The sequence below is a fragment of the Oncorhynchus mykiss genome, chromosome 17 (genome assembly GCF_057628025.1).
Source record: "Oncorhynchus mykiss isolate SJ-2025 chromosome 17, ASM5762802v1, whole genome shotgun sequence".
Classification (NCBI taxonomy): Eukaryota; Metazoa; Chordata; class Actinopteri; order Salmoniformes; family Salmonidae; genus Oncorhynchus; species Oncorhynchus mykiss.
Genome location: NC_143038.1, coordinates 49,096,144 through 49,115,000, shown reverse-complemented (window position 1 = coordinate 49,115,000; position 18,857 = coordinate 49,096,144). Strand labels below are relative to the sequence as shown.

The following is an 18,857-nucleotide window of genomic DNA, read 5'->3' as shown; positions in this document are numbered from 1 at the left end:
GTGGCCTGAGAGTATGTTTCTACCGTTTCATCCAGATGCACAATAAGAAGCCATGCCAGAGAGACATCAACCAATCAGAGAAGACATCTCAACCTTCATCAGATACACAGGCCATACATGGGCATGGAGAGAGAGAAGGGAAAGAGAGAGAGAAGCTCACTGTGTGTGAGGTACAATAAGAAGGGCAGCTCCTATTGAGAAGGACTGAGGCCGCCTGTTGTCCACCGTGTACATTTCAGTGCCCGCTTTGTGCATACTGGCTGGTCCAAACGCACGCACAGCGTTCTGACTCCAAGAGTCATCACTACTACAGCATGGCAGCACACAGAGAACCACCACCTAACCAGGACCAGCCAAACACAAACCACAACTACATCAACTACCACTACTGCTGCTACTATTACACCACTACTGCTGCCACTATTAACACTATTACACCACTTCTACTGCTACTATTAACACTATTACACCACTACTGCTATTAATACTATTACACCACTACTACTGCTACTATTAACACTATTACATCACTACTGCTACTATTAACACTATTACACCATTACTATTAACACTATTACACCACTACTACTGCTATTAATACTATTACACCACTACTACTGCTACTATTAACACTATTACATCACTACTGCTACTATTAACACTATTACACCACTACTATTAACACTATTACACCACTACTGCTACTATTAACATTATTACACCACTACTACTGCTACTATTAACACTATTACACCACTACTATTAACACTATTACACCACTACTGATGCAATTAACACTGTTACACCACTACTACTGCTACTATTAACACTATTACACCACTACTACTGCTACTATTAACACTATTACACCACTAGTACTGCTATTAACACTAATACACCACTACTACTGCTACTATTAACACTAATACACCACTACTATTAACACTATTACACCACTACTACTGCTACTATTAACACTATTACATCACTACTGCTACTATTAACACTATTACACCACTACTATTAACACTATTACACCACTACTACTGCTACTATTAACACTATTACACCACTACTATTAACACTATTACACCACTACTGATGCAATTAACACTGTTACACCACTACTACTGCTACTATTAACACTATTACACCACTACTACTGCTACTATTAACACTATTACACCACTACTACTGCTACTATTAACACTATTACACCACTACTATTAACATTATTACACCACTACTACTGATACTATTAACATTATTACACCACTACTACTGATACTATTAACACTATTACACCACTACTATTAACACTATTACACCACTACTACTACAACTATTAACACTATTACACCACTAGTACTGCTATTAACACTAATACACCACTACTACAGCTACTATTAAGACTATTACACCACCACTACTGCTACTATTAACACTATTACACCACTACTGCTATTAATACTATTACACCATTACTATTAACACTATTACACCACTACTACTGCTATTAATACTATTACACCACTACTACTGCTACTATTAACACTATTACACCACCACTACTGCTATTAATCCTATTACACCACTACTACTGCTACTATTAACACTATTACATCACTACTGCTACTATTAACACTAATACACCACTACTACAGCTACTATTAACACTATTACACCACCACTACTGCTACTATTAACACTATTACACCACTACTACTGATACTATTAACACTATTACACCACTACTATTAACACTATTACACCACTACTACTGCTACTATTAACACTATTAAACCATTACTATTAACACTATTACACCACTACTACTGCTATTAATACTATTACACCACTACTACTGCTACTATTAACACTATTACATCACTACTGCAACTATTAACACTAATACACCACTACTACAGCTACTATTAACACTATTACACCACCACTACTGCTACTATTAACACTATTACACCACTACTACTGATACTATTAACACTATTACACCACTACTATTAACACTATTACACCACTAGTACTGCTATTAACACTAATACACCACTACTACAGCTACTATTAAGACTATTACACCACCACTACTGCTACTATTAACACTATTACACCACTACTACTGCTACTATTAACACTATTACACCACTACTACTACTGCTATTAACACTATTACACCACTACTACTGCTACTATTAACACTATTACACCACTACTATTAACACTATTACACCACTACTGCTACTATTAACACTATTACACCACTACTACTGCTACTATTAACACTATTACACCACTACTACTACTGCTATTAACACTATTACACCACTACTACTGCTACTATTAACACTATTACACCATTACAATTAACACTATTACACCACTACTACTGCTATTAACACTATTACACCACTACTGCCACTATTAACACTATTACACCACTACTGCTACTATTAACACTATTACACCACTACTGCTACTATTAACACTATTACACCACTACTGCTACTATTAACACTATTACACCACTACTATTACACCATTATTATTAACACTATTACACCACTACTACTGCTATTAACACAATTACAACACTACTACTGCTACTATTAACATTATTACACCACTACTACTGTTAACACTATTACACCACTACTATTAACACTATTACACCACTACTATTAACACAATTACAACACTACTAATGCTACTATTAACACTATTACACCACTACTACTGCTATTAACACGATTAAACCACCACTACCACTGCTATTAACACTATTACACCACTACTATTAACACTATTACACCACTACTGCTACTATTAACACTATTACACCACTACTATTAACACTATTACACCACTACTGCTACTATTAACACTATTACACCACTACTATTACACCATTAATATTAACACTATTACACCACTACTGCTACTATTAACACTATTACACCACTACTATTAACAACTATTACACCACTACTGCTACTATTAACACTATTACGCCACCACTACTATTAACACTATTACACCACTACTGCTACTATTAACACTATTACACCACTACTATTAACAACTATTACACCACTACTGCTACTATTAACATTATTACACCACTACTACTACTACTATTAACACTATTACACCACTACTATTAACACTATTACACCACTGCTATTAACACTATTACACCACTACTATTAACACTATTACACCACTACTATTAACACTATTACACCACTGCTATTAACACTATTACACCACTACTGCTACTATTAACACTATTACACCACTACTGCTACTATTAACACTATTACACCACTACTATTACACCATTACTATTAACACTATTACACCACTACTATTACACCATTACTATTAACACTATTACACCACTACTGCTACTATTAACACTATTACACCACTACTGCTACTATTAACACTATTACACCACTACTATTAACACTATTACACCACTACTAATGCTACTATTAACACTATTACACCACTACTATTAACACTGTTACACCACTACTACTGCTACTATTAACACTATTACACCACTACTATTAACACTAATACACCACTACTATTAACACTGTTACACCACTACTATTAACACTGTTACACCACTACTGATACTATTAACACTAATACACCACTACTACTACTACTATTAACACTATTACACCACTACTATTAACACTATTACACCACTACTAATGCTACTATTAACACTATTACACCACTACTATTAACACTGTTACACCACTACTACTGCTACTATTAACACTATTACACCACTACTATTAACACTAATACACCACTACTATTAACACTGTTACACCACTACTATTAACACTGTTACACCACTACTGATACTATTAACACTAATACACCACTACTACTACTACTATTAACACTATTACACCACTACTACTACTACTACTACTACTACTATTAACACTATTACACCACTACTACTACTGCTATTAACACTATTACACCACTACTACTACTGCTATTAACACTATTACACCACTACTACTACTGCTATTAACACTAATACACCACTACTACTGCTACTATTAACACTATTACACCACTACTACTGATACTATTAACACTAATACACCACTACTACTGCTACTATTAACACTATTACACCACTACTACTGATACTATTAACACTAATACACCACTACTACTGCTACTATTAACACTAATACACCAGTACTATTAACACTAGTACACCACTACTGCTGCTACTATTAACACTATTACACCACTACCACTACTATTAACACTATTACACCACTACTATTAACACTATTACACCACTACTATTAACACTATTACACCACTACTACTACTACTACTACTATTAACACTAATACACCACTACTATTAACACTATTACACCACTACTGCTGCTACTATTAATACTATTACACCACTACCACTACTATTAACACTATTACACCACTACTACTACTACTATTAACACTATTACACCACCACTACTGCCACTATTAACACTATTACACCACTACATCTACTACTATTAACACTATTACACCACTACTATTGACACTATTACACCACTACTACTACTACTATTAACACTATTACACTACTACTATTAACACTATTACACCACTACTATTAACACTAATACACCACTACTACTGCTACTATTAACACTATTACACCACTACTATTAACACTATTACACCACTACTACTGCTACTATTAACACTATTACACCACTACTATTAACACTGTTACACCACTACTACTGCTACTATTAACACTATTACACCACTACTATTAACACTAATACACCACTACTATTAACACTGTTACACCACTACTGATACTATTAACACTAATACACCACTACTACTACTACTATTAACACTAATACACCACTACTACTACTACTATTAACACTATTACACCACTACTACTACTACTACTACTACTACTATTAACACTATTACACCACTACTATTAACACTAATACACCACTACTATTAACACTGTTACACCACTACTGATACTATTAACACTAATACACCACTACTACTACTACTATTAACACTAATACACCACTACTACTACTACTATTAACACTATTACACCACTACTATTAACACTAATACACCACTACTATTAACACTGTTACACCACTACTGATACTATTAACACTAATACACCACTACTACTACTACTATTAACACTAATACACCACTACTACTACTGCTATTAACACTATTACACCACTACTACTACTGCTATTAACACTATTACACCACTACTACTACTGCTATTAACACTAATACACCACTACTACTGCTACTATTAACACTATTACACCACTACTACTGATACTATTAACACTAATACACCACTACTACTGCTACTATTAACACTAATACACCAGTACTATTAACACTAGTACACCACTACTGCTGCTACTATTAACACTATTACACCACTACCACTACTATTAACACTATTACACCACTACTATTAACACTATTACACCACTACTGATACTATTAACACTAATACACCACTACTACTACTACTATTAACACTAATACACCACTACTACTACTGCTATTAACACTATTACACCACTACTACTACTGCTATTAACACTATTACACCACTACTACTACTGCTATTAACACTAATACACCACTACTACTGCTACTATTAACACTATTACACCACTACTACTGATACTATTAACACTAATACACCACTACTACTGCTACTATTAACACTAATACACCAGTACTATTAACACTAGTACACCACTACTGCTGCTACTATTAACACTATTACACCACTACTACTGATACTATTAACACTATTACACCACTACTACTGATACTATTAACACTAATACACCACTACTACTGCTACTATTAACACTAATACACCAGTACTATTAACACTAGTACACCACTACTGCTGCTACTATTAACACTATTACACCACTACCACTACTATTAACACTATTACACCACTACTATTAACACTGTTACACCACTACTGATACTATTAACACTAATACACCACTACTACTACTACTATTAACACTAATACACCACTACTACTACTGCTATTAACACTATTACACCACTACTACTACTGCTATTAACACTATTACACCACTACTACTACTGCTATTAACACTAATACACCACTACTACTGCTACTATTAACACTATTACACCACTACTACTGATACTATTAACACTAATACACCACTACTACTGCTACTATTAACACTAATACACCAGTACTATTAACACTAGTACACCACTACTGCTGCTACTATTAACACTATTACACCACTACCACTACTATTAACGCTATTACACCACTACTACAACTACTATTAACACTATTACACCACCACTACTACTACTACTATTAACACTATTACACCACCACTACTGCCACTATTAACACTATTACACCACCACTACTGCCACTATTAACACTATTACACCACTACTATTGACACTATTACACCACTACTACTACTACTATTAACACTATTACACTACTACTATTAACACTAATACACCACTACTATTAACACTATTACACCACTACTGCTGCTACTATTAACACTATTACACCACTACCACTACTATTAACACTATTACACCACTACTATTAACACTATTACACCACTACTACTGCTACTATTAACACTATTACACCACTACTACTACTACTATTAACACTATTACAACACTACTACTGCTACTATTAACACTATTACACCACTACTACTGCCACTATTAACACTATTACACCACTACTACTACTACTATTAACACTATTACAACACTACTACTGCTACTATTAACACTATTACACCACTACTACTGCCACTATTAACACTATTACACCACCACTACCACTACTATTAACACTATTACACCACTACTATTAACACTATTACACCACTACTACTGCTACTATTAACACTATTACACCACTACATGCACTTCTAATTCGATCACTTTTACTTCTGCAAATGCGCTACATCAGAAACAGGACCTGACCAAGAAAAACTCATGTCCACTATTACTACTACCACTAGCTACACACTGACAGACACAATGCCTCTGGTTGTATTTGTAGGCTCTGACGAATTGGGTGATTACATTTTCAAACTCAATCAGCTCGCCTAGGAATGCCAGCCAGAGGGACAAGTCCACTCCTAAGTTTAGCTTAGCATGATGATATTTCCTGCACATCTTGGTGATCTAGTTGAGCTTCATTTTTATTGATTTTATTTCACCTTTATTTAACCAGGTAGACCAGTTGAGAACAAGTTCTCATTTACAACTCTGACCTGGCCAAGATAAAGCAAAGCAGTGTGACAAAAACAACACAGAGTTACACACAAACAAATGTACAGTCAAAAACACAATAGAAACAAAGTCCCTGACGAATTGGCCCTTCATGTTAGCATGCCAATGATTTCAGGACATCTTATTGTAATCTAGCTGGTTTAGTTCAACATGCTAGTCTCCCAGCATGTCTCAATGTGATCTAGCTGGTTTAGCTTAGAATGCTAGCTGAATTGCTATGCTTTATCTTGGCCAGATCACAGTTGCAAATGAGAACTTGTTCTCAACTAGCCTACCTGGTTAAATATAGGTTAAATAAATAAATAAAATAAAAAACATTCAGAAGCAAACCTTTGTGTGATATGGCAAAGTTTAGCTTAGCTTAATGCTAATGCATGCGAACACTCTCAACATAGTTAATCATGTTCAGTTCCAAATATACTTTTTACTCCTACCCCAAGGTAAACGATTGGAAATATTATGCGAAAATGGCAAAACTTCTATCTGGTTGAGCTACCCTACGGGACACCACCTCATTCAATGCTCAGTGCTGCCAGTGCATTCTCTCACTCTCATACACACTCTGTTCACGCTCACCGTGATGACAAAGTAAATGAGGGATAGAAAGTATATTGAAAGCAGGTGCTTCCACACAGGTGTGGTTCCAGAGTTAATTAAGCAATTAATATTTCATCATGCTAAGAGTGCTGTATAAAATGCCCAGTTTGTCATTATTTTGTCTAACATGGCTAGAAGAAGAGATCTCAGTGACTTTGAAAGAGGGGCCTCAAAGATGCATAGGGGGTTTAAATGGTGTGTGTGTCTCAGTCACCAGATCAACCCAATTGAACAGTTATGGGAGATTCTGGAGACAGAGTTTTCCACAACCATCAACAAAACACCAACTGGAATTTCTCATGGAAGAATGGCGTCACATCCCTCCAATAGAGTTCCAGAGACACTTGTAGAATCTATATGAAGGCACAGTGAATCTGTTGTGGCTGCTCATGGTGGGCCAACACCCTATTAAGACACTTTATGTTGGTGTTTACTTTATTTTGGCAGTTACAGTGCATTCGGAAAGTATTCAGACCCCTTGACTTTTTCCACATTTTGCTATGTTACAGTCTGATTCTAAAATAGATGAAATATATAATATCTCAGAAATCTACACAAAATACCCCATAATAACTTATTTACATAAGTATTCAGACACTTTGCTATGAGACTTGGAATTGAGCTCAGGTGCATCCTGTTTCCATTGATCATACTTGAGATGTTTCTACAACTTGATTGGAGTCCACCTGTGGTAAATTCAATTGATTTTACATAATTTGGAAAGGCACAACTGTCTATATAAGGTCCCACAGTTAACAGTGCATGTCAGAGCTAAAACCATGACATGAGGTCAAAGGAATTGTCCGTAGAGCCCCTGAGACAGGATTGTGTAGAGGCACAGATCTGGGGAAGGGTACCAAAACAATTCTGCAGCATTGAAGGTCCCCAAGAAAACAGTGGCCTTCCTCATTCTTAAAATGGAAGAAGTTTGGAACCTCCAAGACTCTTCCTAGAGCTGGCCGCCCGGCCAAACTGAGCAATCGGGGTGAAGGGCCTTGGTCAGAGAGGTGACCAAGAATATGATGGTCACTCTGATGGAGCTCCTCTGTGGAGATGGGAGAACCTTCCAGAACGACAACCATCTCTGCAGGACTCCACCAATCAGGCCTTGATGAAAGTGGCCAGACGGAAGCCACTCCTCAGTAAAAGGCACAGGACAGCTCTCCTGGAGTTTGCCAAAAGGCACCCAAAGACTCTCAAAATTCTCATTTTATAATTTTTTTTTTATACATTTGCACAAACAAACAAAAAACCTGTTTTTGCTTTGTAATTATGGAGTATTGTGTGTAGATTGATGAGGGAGCAAAAAACTATTTAATCCATTTGAGTAATGCTGTAACAACAAAATGTGGAAAAAGTCAAGGGGTCTGAATACTTTCTGAATGCACTGTACATGTAGCTTTGCATGGTGGCAATGATACGTAATACATAGATTAATATACTGTACATGGGTACCTCTCTACTTCCCCTCTCCTGTTGCTGACACACATGGTTTCACTTCCTTCCACATCTCACTTACTGACAAACCGCTACCCGGCAGTGGGTTCTCCCACATGGCCCTCCAGTTGCCTGGCATACACTCAGTTCTTCAGGCATCTGTGACGCGGTGTGTGCAAAAAGCAGCCATTGTGTGCCGGGTGCTGTGATGTCACAGTGGCTTGGTTTCAAAGCTCTCTCTCATTAGAGAGTGGGAGGGGGGCAGGGTCAGTGATTAGAACTGAACTACACTACAGATTAATCAAACACAAACACGTTTACTCGCTGATATTCATGCAGATACTTACGTACTAACATAAATACACGTGCACACAGACACACAGCATACATTGTACAAGCATTGGGAATTACACATACATTGTACATGTGCAGAGATGTACTCACACAGACACACACACGGACACACACACGGACACACACACACACGAACACACACGAACACACACACGGACACACAGACAGACAGAGAGAACAGAAGCTGGAACATCAGCTCAGGTTGTTAATGTGTGTGAGTGTATTTATAGTTGTGGTGGTGCCATTGCCGCTAGCTCCTTATAACGGCCATCCCACAGCAGCTAAATCAGGGCTGCACACCCACCCACACCCACACTCCTTATTACAGTCTCTGCCCAGGGCAGAGCTAAATAAGGGGTGTGTTTATAACTGGATTGTGGGTCATCTGTGCCAGAGAATAAAAAGGCAGCTGTCTATTTCCATGGCAGGGGCACAGCAACGCTGCAGGAGGAGGAATGGGAGGATAGAAGGACACACACACCTGGAGTTACCCACATGAATATAGACAATAGAAGGACACACATTGAGAGACACAACCACACACACACAGTTTGACATTGGTACAACAGTTTTCATGGAAGTTTAATACCGTCATGAATAGAAAGATGATATAGATGCACACAGACACCTGTTTATATTTCAACATATAAAGGAAACCATGATATGATAGGCTGTCCGGGTGCCAATTCATGATGTGACAAAGTGACAACAACGAACTTATCTTCGTGCATGTTATCACAACGGGTTAAGATCAATGACAACTCTTTCCGCTCCCATCCTCCTTTCATATCCATTTAATGCTCACAAATACTGTGTAAGATATTTGTATGAATAACACAAGCAAACAGAAGAAGTATGAATGAAATCCTGCATGTTTACCTCCCTCAGCATTATGTCGAGTGTGTCCAGTACACAGTGTAGTAATCTTACTGGAGTGTAATCAGCCCTCCTGCTCATCTCAGCCAGGTTCCAATCAATCAGTACAGACTGGTCATTCCTGGGTAAGGGGGTTCCAGGATTGTCCAGTAAGGGACGGGCACAGGTTTAAAATCATACAGACTTCTACCCCCCTTCTCACTACCACAAACACAAGCCTGTACACACACACACACACACACACACACACACACACCTTTCCGCTGTGAAATGTCTGTCGGCACGACCTAAAGCCCAAAATAACTCCTCACTCTCTGTTCCCCTTTTGAAGAACACCCTGTTCCCCTGAGCCCTGTGTGTGTGTGCGCATGTGTGCATGTGTGTGTGTGTGTGTGTGTGTGTATGCGTGCGTGTATATGTGGTAGTAGGAAGGAGTGGGTGAGAGGTCTGTCAGATTTGGTACCTGTGCCCGTCCCCTTGTGTGTTGTGTCTCGTGCGTGGGCCCGTGTGGAACACTTGTCACAGAACACAGACCTTCCGCTAATGTGTCCGTGGCATGCCAACATACAGCCGGTACACAGCCGTTACCGGCAGACCTACACACCTCAGACGAGTGGGGTGTCAGGGTGGGGTGTCATGTGTCAGAGTTGCTATGGTGACAGTGTGAGTCCCCTGTTCCTTCCCGTTTGGTCTCACGCACACAAACAGCTGCATCCGACGACCATGGATACACACCCTAACCGTGATTCTGACTATACACACACAACTTAACCTTAAACTTCTAAACCCACAGACCCCCAACACTTCCCCAAAGACACACACACCATAACCCTGCTCCTGTATTGCCACTGACTTTTCTGATCCAGGGTCTGTTTTGATGTACTGTAGATAAAACAAGAAATAGATATTCAGTATAATTGAATAGCGACTGTATCTGATTCGCAGGTATTTGAAAACCATTATTTCTCAGTCTGAAACTTTGGCTGGTGTCTGATGGGAAATGATAGGGACATTTTACTGAATCTTATTTTGGTTACATCAGATGCAGTGTCATCCAATACAAGACACCGCTGTAGGTAGTGAGAAACACACACATCTCACCACTTCCTCCGTGGTTCCCTCCTTTACTGTGAGAGACAGTGTATGGTATACAGTTGCTGCTCACCCTCAGAGCAGATACACCTAATACACTTTAAACACACAAAGCACACACCGACCGTCGTCTGAGATCACAGACAGAGCCGGCCTGTATCCACTCTGTGAGAGGAGAGGTGGTTTGAGAAGACTCAACCACAGAGACTCCCGAGAGAGAACAGAGAGTTTGGGGGTTTCCCTGCTTCTCTACAGGGACAGAGAAAGGTTAGGAGTCAGGAGCAGGTGAATCCAGGTGACCCCAGGCACCAGTTCCTTAAAGATTGATCACTAGCACGTCATACCACCTGACCAGGAATATCTCAATCTCTCACCTTCTCTTTTTTAACCATGATTTAACCAGGGAAGTCACATTCACATAGCAATCCTTTTTTAAATGAGCCCTGGCACACCCTGCTTCTCCCCTTCTCTCTGAATACAGTATCTAACACACAGGAACACACAGAGATACAGTGCCTTGCGAAAGTATTCGGCCCCCTTGAACTTTGCGACCTTTTGCCACATTTCAGGCTTCAAACATAAAGATATAAAACTGTATTTTTTTGTGAAGAATCAACAACAAGTGGGACACAATCATGAAGTGGAACGACATTTATTGGATATTTCAAACTTTTTTAACAAATCAAAAACTGAAAAATTGGGCGTGCAAAATTATTCAGCCCCCTTAAGTTAATACTTTGTAGCGCCACCTTTTGCTGCGATTACAGCTGTAAGTCGCTTGGGGTATGTCTCTATCAGTTTTGCACATCGAGAGACTGACATTTTTTCCCATTCCTCCTTGCAAAACAGCTCGAGCTCAGTGAGGTTGGATGGAGATCATTTGTGAACAGCAGTTTTCAGTTCTTTCCACAGATTCTCGATTAGATTCAGGTCTGGACTTTGACTTGACAATTCTAACACCTGGATATGTTTATTTTTGAACCATTCCATTGTAGATTTTGCTTTATGTTTTGGATCATTGTCTTGTTGGAAGACAAATCTCCGTCCCAGTCTCAGGTCTTTTGCAGACTCCATCAGGTTTTCCTCCAGAATGGTCCTGTATTTGGCTCCATCCATCTTCCCATCAATTTTAACCATCTTCCCTGTCCCTGCTGAAGAAAAGCAGGCCCAAACCATGATGCTGCCACCACCATGTTTGACAGTGGGGATGGTGTGTTCAGGGTGATGAGCTGTGTTGCTTTTACGCCAAACATAACGTTTTGCATTGTTGCCAAAAAGTTCAATTTTGGTTTCATCTGACCAGAGCACCTTCTTCCACATGTTTGGTGTGTCTCCCAGGTGGCTTGTGGCAAACTTTAAACAACACTTTTTATGGATATCTTTAAGAAATGGCTTTCTTCTTGCCATCCTTCCATAAAGGCCAGATTTGTGCAATATACGACTGATTGTTGTCCTATGGACAGAGTCTCCCACCTCAGCTGTAGATCTCTGCAGTTCATCCAGAGTGATCATGGGCCTCTTGGCTGCATCTCTGATCAGTCTTCTCCTTGTATGAGCTGAAAGTTTAGAGGGACGGCCAGGTCTTGGTAGATTTGCAGTGGTCTGATACTCCTTCCATTTCAATATTATCGCTTGCACAGTGCTCCTTGGGATGTTTAAAGCTTGGGAAATCTTTGTGTATCCAAATCCGGCTTTAAACTTCTTCACAACAGTATCTCGGACCTGCCTGGTGTGTTCCTTGTTCTTCATGATGCTCTCTGCGCTTTTAACGGACCTCTGAGACTATCACAGTGCAGGTGCATTTATACGGAGACTTGATTACACACAGGTGGATTGTATTTATCATCATTAGTCATTTAGGTCAACATTGGATCATTCAGAGATCCTCACTGAACTTCTGGAGAGAGTTTCCTGCACTGAAAGTAAAGGGGCTGAATAATTTTGCACGCCCAATTTTTCAGTTTTTGATTTGTTAAAAAAGTTTGAAATATCCAGTAAATGTCGTTCCACTTCATGATTGTGTCCCACTTGTTGTTGATTCTTCACAAAAAATACAGTTTTATATCTTTATGTTTGAAGCCTGAAATGTGGCAAAAGGTCGCAAAGTTCAAGGGGGCCGAATACTTTCGCAAGGCACTGTATAAACATACAGTGATGTTATGTTACCTCTTGGTGAGAAAGTGCTGCTGGGAAAGATGGGGCTGTGCTCCTCACGCTGATCTCTACATCTCTAGACACCCCGGAGATGGTGGGCTGCAAACTACAGACAGAGAGAGAGAGAAACCAATGAGATACAGCTATACACATTCAGGTAGTACAAGGTAGTACCTGGTGATACTACAGTAGTACAATGGAGCACATGGTGATAGTACAGTAGTACAATGGAGCACATGGTGATAGTACAGTAGTACAAGGGAGCACATGGTGATAGTACAGTAGTACAAGGGAGCACATGGTGATAGTACAGTAGTACAAGGGAGCACATGGTGATAGTACAGTAGTACAAGGGAGCACATGGTGATAGTACAGTAGTACAAGGGAGCACATGGTGATAGTACAGTAGTACAAGGGAGCACATGGTGATAGTATAGTTGTACAAGGGAGTGCATGGTGATAGTATAGTAGTAGAAGCGAGTGCATGGTGATAGTATAGTAGTAGAAGGGAGTACATGGTGATAGTATAGTAGTAGAAGGAGTACATGGTGATAGTACAGTAGTAGAAGGGAGTACATGGTGATAGTACAGTAGTAGAAGGGAGTACATGGTGATAGTACAGTAGTAGAAGGAGTACATGGTGATAGTATAGTAGTAGAAGGAACTGTTCTAGTCAGGTGGTCTGGCATCATAGGCCATGGTGATAGTATAGTAGTAGAAGGGAGTACATGGTGATAGTACAGTAGTAGAAGGGAGTACATGGTGATAGTACAGTAGTACATGGTGAAAGTACAGTAGTACATGGTGATAGTATAGTAGTAGAAGGAACTGTTCTAGTCAGGTGGTCTGGCATCATAGGCCATGGTGATAGTATAGTAGTAGAAGGGAGTACATGGTGATAGTACAGTAGTAGAAGGGAGTACATGGTGATAGTACAGTAGTACATGGTGAAAGTACAGTAGTACATGGTGATAGTACAGTAGTACATGGTGATAGTACAGTAGTACATGGTGATAGTACAGTAGTAGAAGGAGTACATGGTGATAGTATAGTAGTAGAAGGAGTACATGGTGATAGTATAGTAGTAGAAGGGAGTACATGGTGATAGTACAGTAGTAGAAGGAACTGTTCTAGTCAGGTGGTCTGGCATCATAGGCCATGGTGATAGTACAGTAGTACATGGTGATAGTACAGTAGTAGAAGGGAGTACATGGTGATAGTATAGTAGTAGAAGGGAGTACATGGTGATAGTATAGTAGTAGAAGGAGTACATGGTGATAGTATAGTAGTAGAAGGGAGTACATGGTGATAGTACAGTAGTAGAAGGAACTGTTCTAGTCAGGTGGTCTGGCATCATAGGCCATGGTGAGGCAACAGGTGGACATGCTCAAGCTTATAATAGAAATTACTTTCCAAAACAATTGATGCAATGGACCGTGTGGGTGTGTGTGCGTATGTGCATGATGTGATGAGGAGTTTACATTTGGCTGCAATAGTTCTCGAAAGCATTAATCACAACGGCATATACACCTGAGGAGGCTGTGATTTATGAAGCTGCTCATATATTATGACTTAACATGTAAGGTTCTGAAATCCATTTCAGTGAACTAGCAGACAAACTGAGAAATTACACACTAATAACACATTCATCCCTTCATCTCCTGTTCTGTTAGTTTGGAGTCAACAGAACTCTAAAAATACCCCCCCATATTCCGGCCTACCCTCCGAAACCATGAGCTCAGCACATTACTTAAATGGGGTAGATCTCAAGTCCCAAAGTAGCTTCATCTCCTTCATTGGCACTGATCAGAAAGCAGAGGGCAAGCGGAGGGCCACCCAGCATGGCGGAGGCTTTCTGAGGCCTTATGCTCGACAGGGAGGAAGAGGAGGAGCTCAGCATGTACGTTACCAGGATGCAGCTTTCACCTGTCCACATCTTTATGTCAGTGGAAAAGACGAAGAGAGAAATACACTTTACAATGAGAGGTGCAGTCCTTTTCATATTCAAAACAGTCTTAGGTAAAGACAAAAGGGCTAGATCACCAAATCAAGCACAACTCTATGTTTCCCTTCCTCATCGCCTTGGATTTCACAACTCCTAAGATCAGGAGTGAGGCAACAACTTCCTGTTACACTAGGCCAGGGAAACATCCATATCAACCACAAACCATAAACAAGGGCTCTTCACATTCAGGTCCAAAGAACTCCAGGTTTTCATCCTGCCCCACTAATCAGGAACTGATTCAGACCTGAGAAATGACTATTTCACTTCCAAATACAACAGACACACATTATAGCCCTAATATAGGAGCAGTATCAGTAGCCAGTGGACACTACCAATTTCAGTATAAATTACAGAAGATAACATTAAGCTTCGAAATACATTTTTTTTCACTGACTGTGACAACGAAAGAAGTAGCAGTAGCAGTAACAGTTACAGTAGCAGTAACAGTAGAAGTTGCAGTTGCAGTAGCAGTAGCAATATAAGTAACAGTAGCAGTAACAGCAGCAGTAACAGTAGCAGTAGCAATAGAAGTAGCAGTACCAGTAGCAGTAACAGCAACAGCAGCAGTAACAGTAACAGTAGCAGTAGCAGTCGCAGTAACAGTAGCAGTAACAGTAACGGAAACAGTTGCAGTAACAGTTGCAGTAACAGTTGCAGTAACAGTTGCAGTAACAGTTTCAGTATCAGTAACAGTATCAGTAACAGTTACAGTATCAGTAATAGTAACAGTAATAGTAACAGTAGCAGTAGCAGTTGCAGTATCAGTTGCAGTAACAGTTACAGTAACAGTAACAGTTACAGTAACAGTAACAGTAGCAGTATCAGTAATAGTAACAGTAGCAGTAGCAGTTGCAGTAACAGTTGCAGTAACAGTATCAGTAACAGTTACAGTAACAGTTACAGTAACAGTTACAGTAACAATTACAGTATCAGTAATAGTAACAGTAGCAGTAGCAGTAACAGTTGCAGTATCAGTAACAGTTACAGTAACAGTTACAGTAACAGTTACAGTAACAATTACAGTATCAGTAATAGTAACAGTAGCAGTAGCAGTAGCAGTAGCAGTAACAGTTGCAGTTGCAGTTACAGTAGAAGTTACAGTAACAGTAGCAGTAACAGTAGCAGTAACCGTAGCAGTAACAGTTACAGTAGCAGCAACAGTAGCAGTAACAGTTACAGTAACAGTTAGTTACAGTAACAGTTAGTTACAGTAGAAGTTACAGTAGCAGTAACATTAGCAGTAACAGTAGCAGTTGCAGTAACAGTAGCAGTAGCAGTAACAGTTAAAGTAACAGTAGCAGTTGCAGTTACAGTAGCAGTTGCAGTAGCAGTAAAAGTAACAGCTGCAATAACAGTAGCAGTAACAGCAGCAGTAGCAATAGAAGTAGCAGTAGCAGTAACAGTAACAGTAGCAGCAGCAGTAACAGTAACAGTAGCAGTAGCAGTAACAGTTACAGTAGCAGTAGCAGTAACAGTAGCAGTTACAGTAACAGTAGCTGTAACAGTAGCAGTAGCAGTTACAGTATCAGTTGCAGTATCAGTGACAGTAGCAGTAACAGTAGCAGTAACAGTAGCAGTATCAGTAACAGTATCAGTAACAGTAACAGTCGCAGTAACAGTAGCAGTATCAGTAACGGAAACAGTTGCAGTAACAGTTGCAGTACCAGTAGCAGTAGCAGTAACAGTTACAGTAGCAGTAACAGTATAAGTAACAGCAACAGCAGCAGTATCAGTAACAGTAGCAATAGAAGTAACCGTAGCAGTAGCAGTAACAATTGCAGTAGCAGTAACAGTAGCAATAGAAGTAGCAGTAGCAGTGACAGTAGCAGTAACAGCTACCAGTAACAGTAGCAGTAACCGTAGCAGTAATAGTTACAGTAGCAGCAACAGTAGCAGTTACAGTAACAGTAACAGTTAGTTACAGTAACAGTTAGTTACAGTAGAGGTTACAGTAGCAGTAACATTAGCAGTAACAGTAGCAGTTGCAGTAACAGTAGCAGTAGCAGTAAAAGTAACAGCTGCAAAAACAGTAGCAGTAGCAGTAGCAGTAACAGTAGCAGTAACAGTAGCAGTAACAGTAGCAGTAATAGTTACAGTAACAGTTACAGTAGCAGTAGCAGTAACAGTAACAGTAGCAGTAACAGTAGCAGTAGCAGTAACAATAGCAGTTACAGTAACAGTAGCAGTAACAGTAACAGTAGCTGTAACAGTAGCAGTAGCAGTAGCAGTTACAGTATCAGTTGCAGTATCAGTAACAGTAGCAGTAACAGTAGCAGTAACAGTAGCAGTATCAGTATCAGTAACAGTTGCAGTATCCGTTGCAGTATCAGTAACAGTAGCAGTAGCAGTAACAGTAACAGTTACAGTATCAGTTACAGTAACAGTTACAGTAGCAGTAACAGTTGCAGTATCAGTAACAGTAGCAGTAGCAGTAACAGTTGCAGTAGAAGTTACAGTAACAATAACAGTAGCAGTTGCAGTTGCAGTTGCAGTAACAGTAGCAGTAACAGTTACAGTTACAGTAGCAGTAACAGTAGCAGGTGCAGTAACAGTTACAGTTACAGTAGCAGTAACAGTAGCAGGTGCAGTAACAGTAGAAGTAACAGTAAGTTACAGTAACAGTTAGTTGCAGTTACAGTAGCAGTAACAGTAACAGTAGCAGTTGCAGTAACAGTAGCAGCAGCAGTAGCAGTAACAGTTACAGTAACAGTAGCAGTTACAGTAGCAGTTGCAGTAGCAGTAAAAGTAACAGTTGCAATAACAGTAGCAGTAACAGTAGCAGTAACAGTAATAGTTACAGTAGCAGTTACAGTAACAGTAGCAGTTACAGTTGCAGTAGCAGTAATAGTTACAGTAGCAGTTACAATAGCATTAGCAGTTACAGTAGCAGTACCAGTAGCAGTACCAGTAGCAGT

At 39.3% G+C, this 18,857-nt stretch overlaps 1 protein-coding gene across 39 annotated transcripts in view; it reads right to left on the bottom strand.

Annotated features, from left to right (window-relative positions):
* LOC110516128 (transcription factor EB) overlaps nucleotides 1-18,857 on the bottom strand; it is a 76,444-nt gene that overhangs the window by 27,669 nt on the left and 29,918 nt on the right. For 22 of the 39 annotated variants that reach the window (XM_090205788.1, XM_090205791.1, XM_036950455.2 and 19 more), the window contains exon 2: nucleotides 13,950-14,043. Coding sequence is in view for 17 of the 39 variants with exons in the window: in XM_090205771.1 (XP_090061897.1) it covers nucleotides 13,950-14,043; nucleotides 15,688-15,734 (141 nt within the window). In the remaining 22 variants the exon portion in view is untranslated. Of the gene's footprint in view, nucleotides 1-10,694; nucleotides 10,813-13,949; nucleotides 14,044-15,687; nucleotides 15,874-18,857 lie in introns of all 39 variants that reach the window. The other 17 variants (XM_090205771.1, XM_090205774.1, XM_090205770.1 and 14 more) reach the window with 2 other exon arrangements.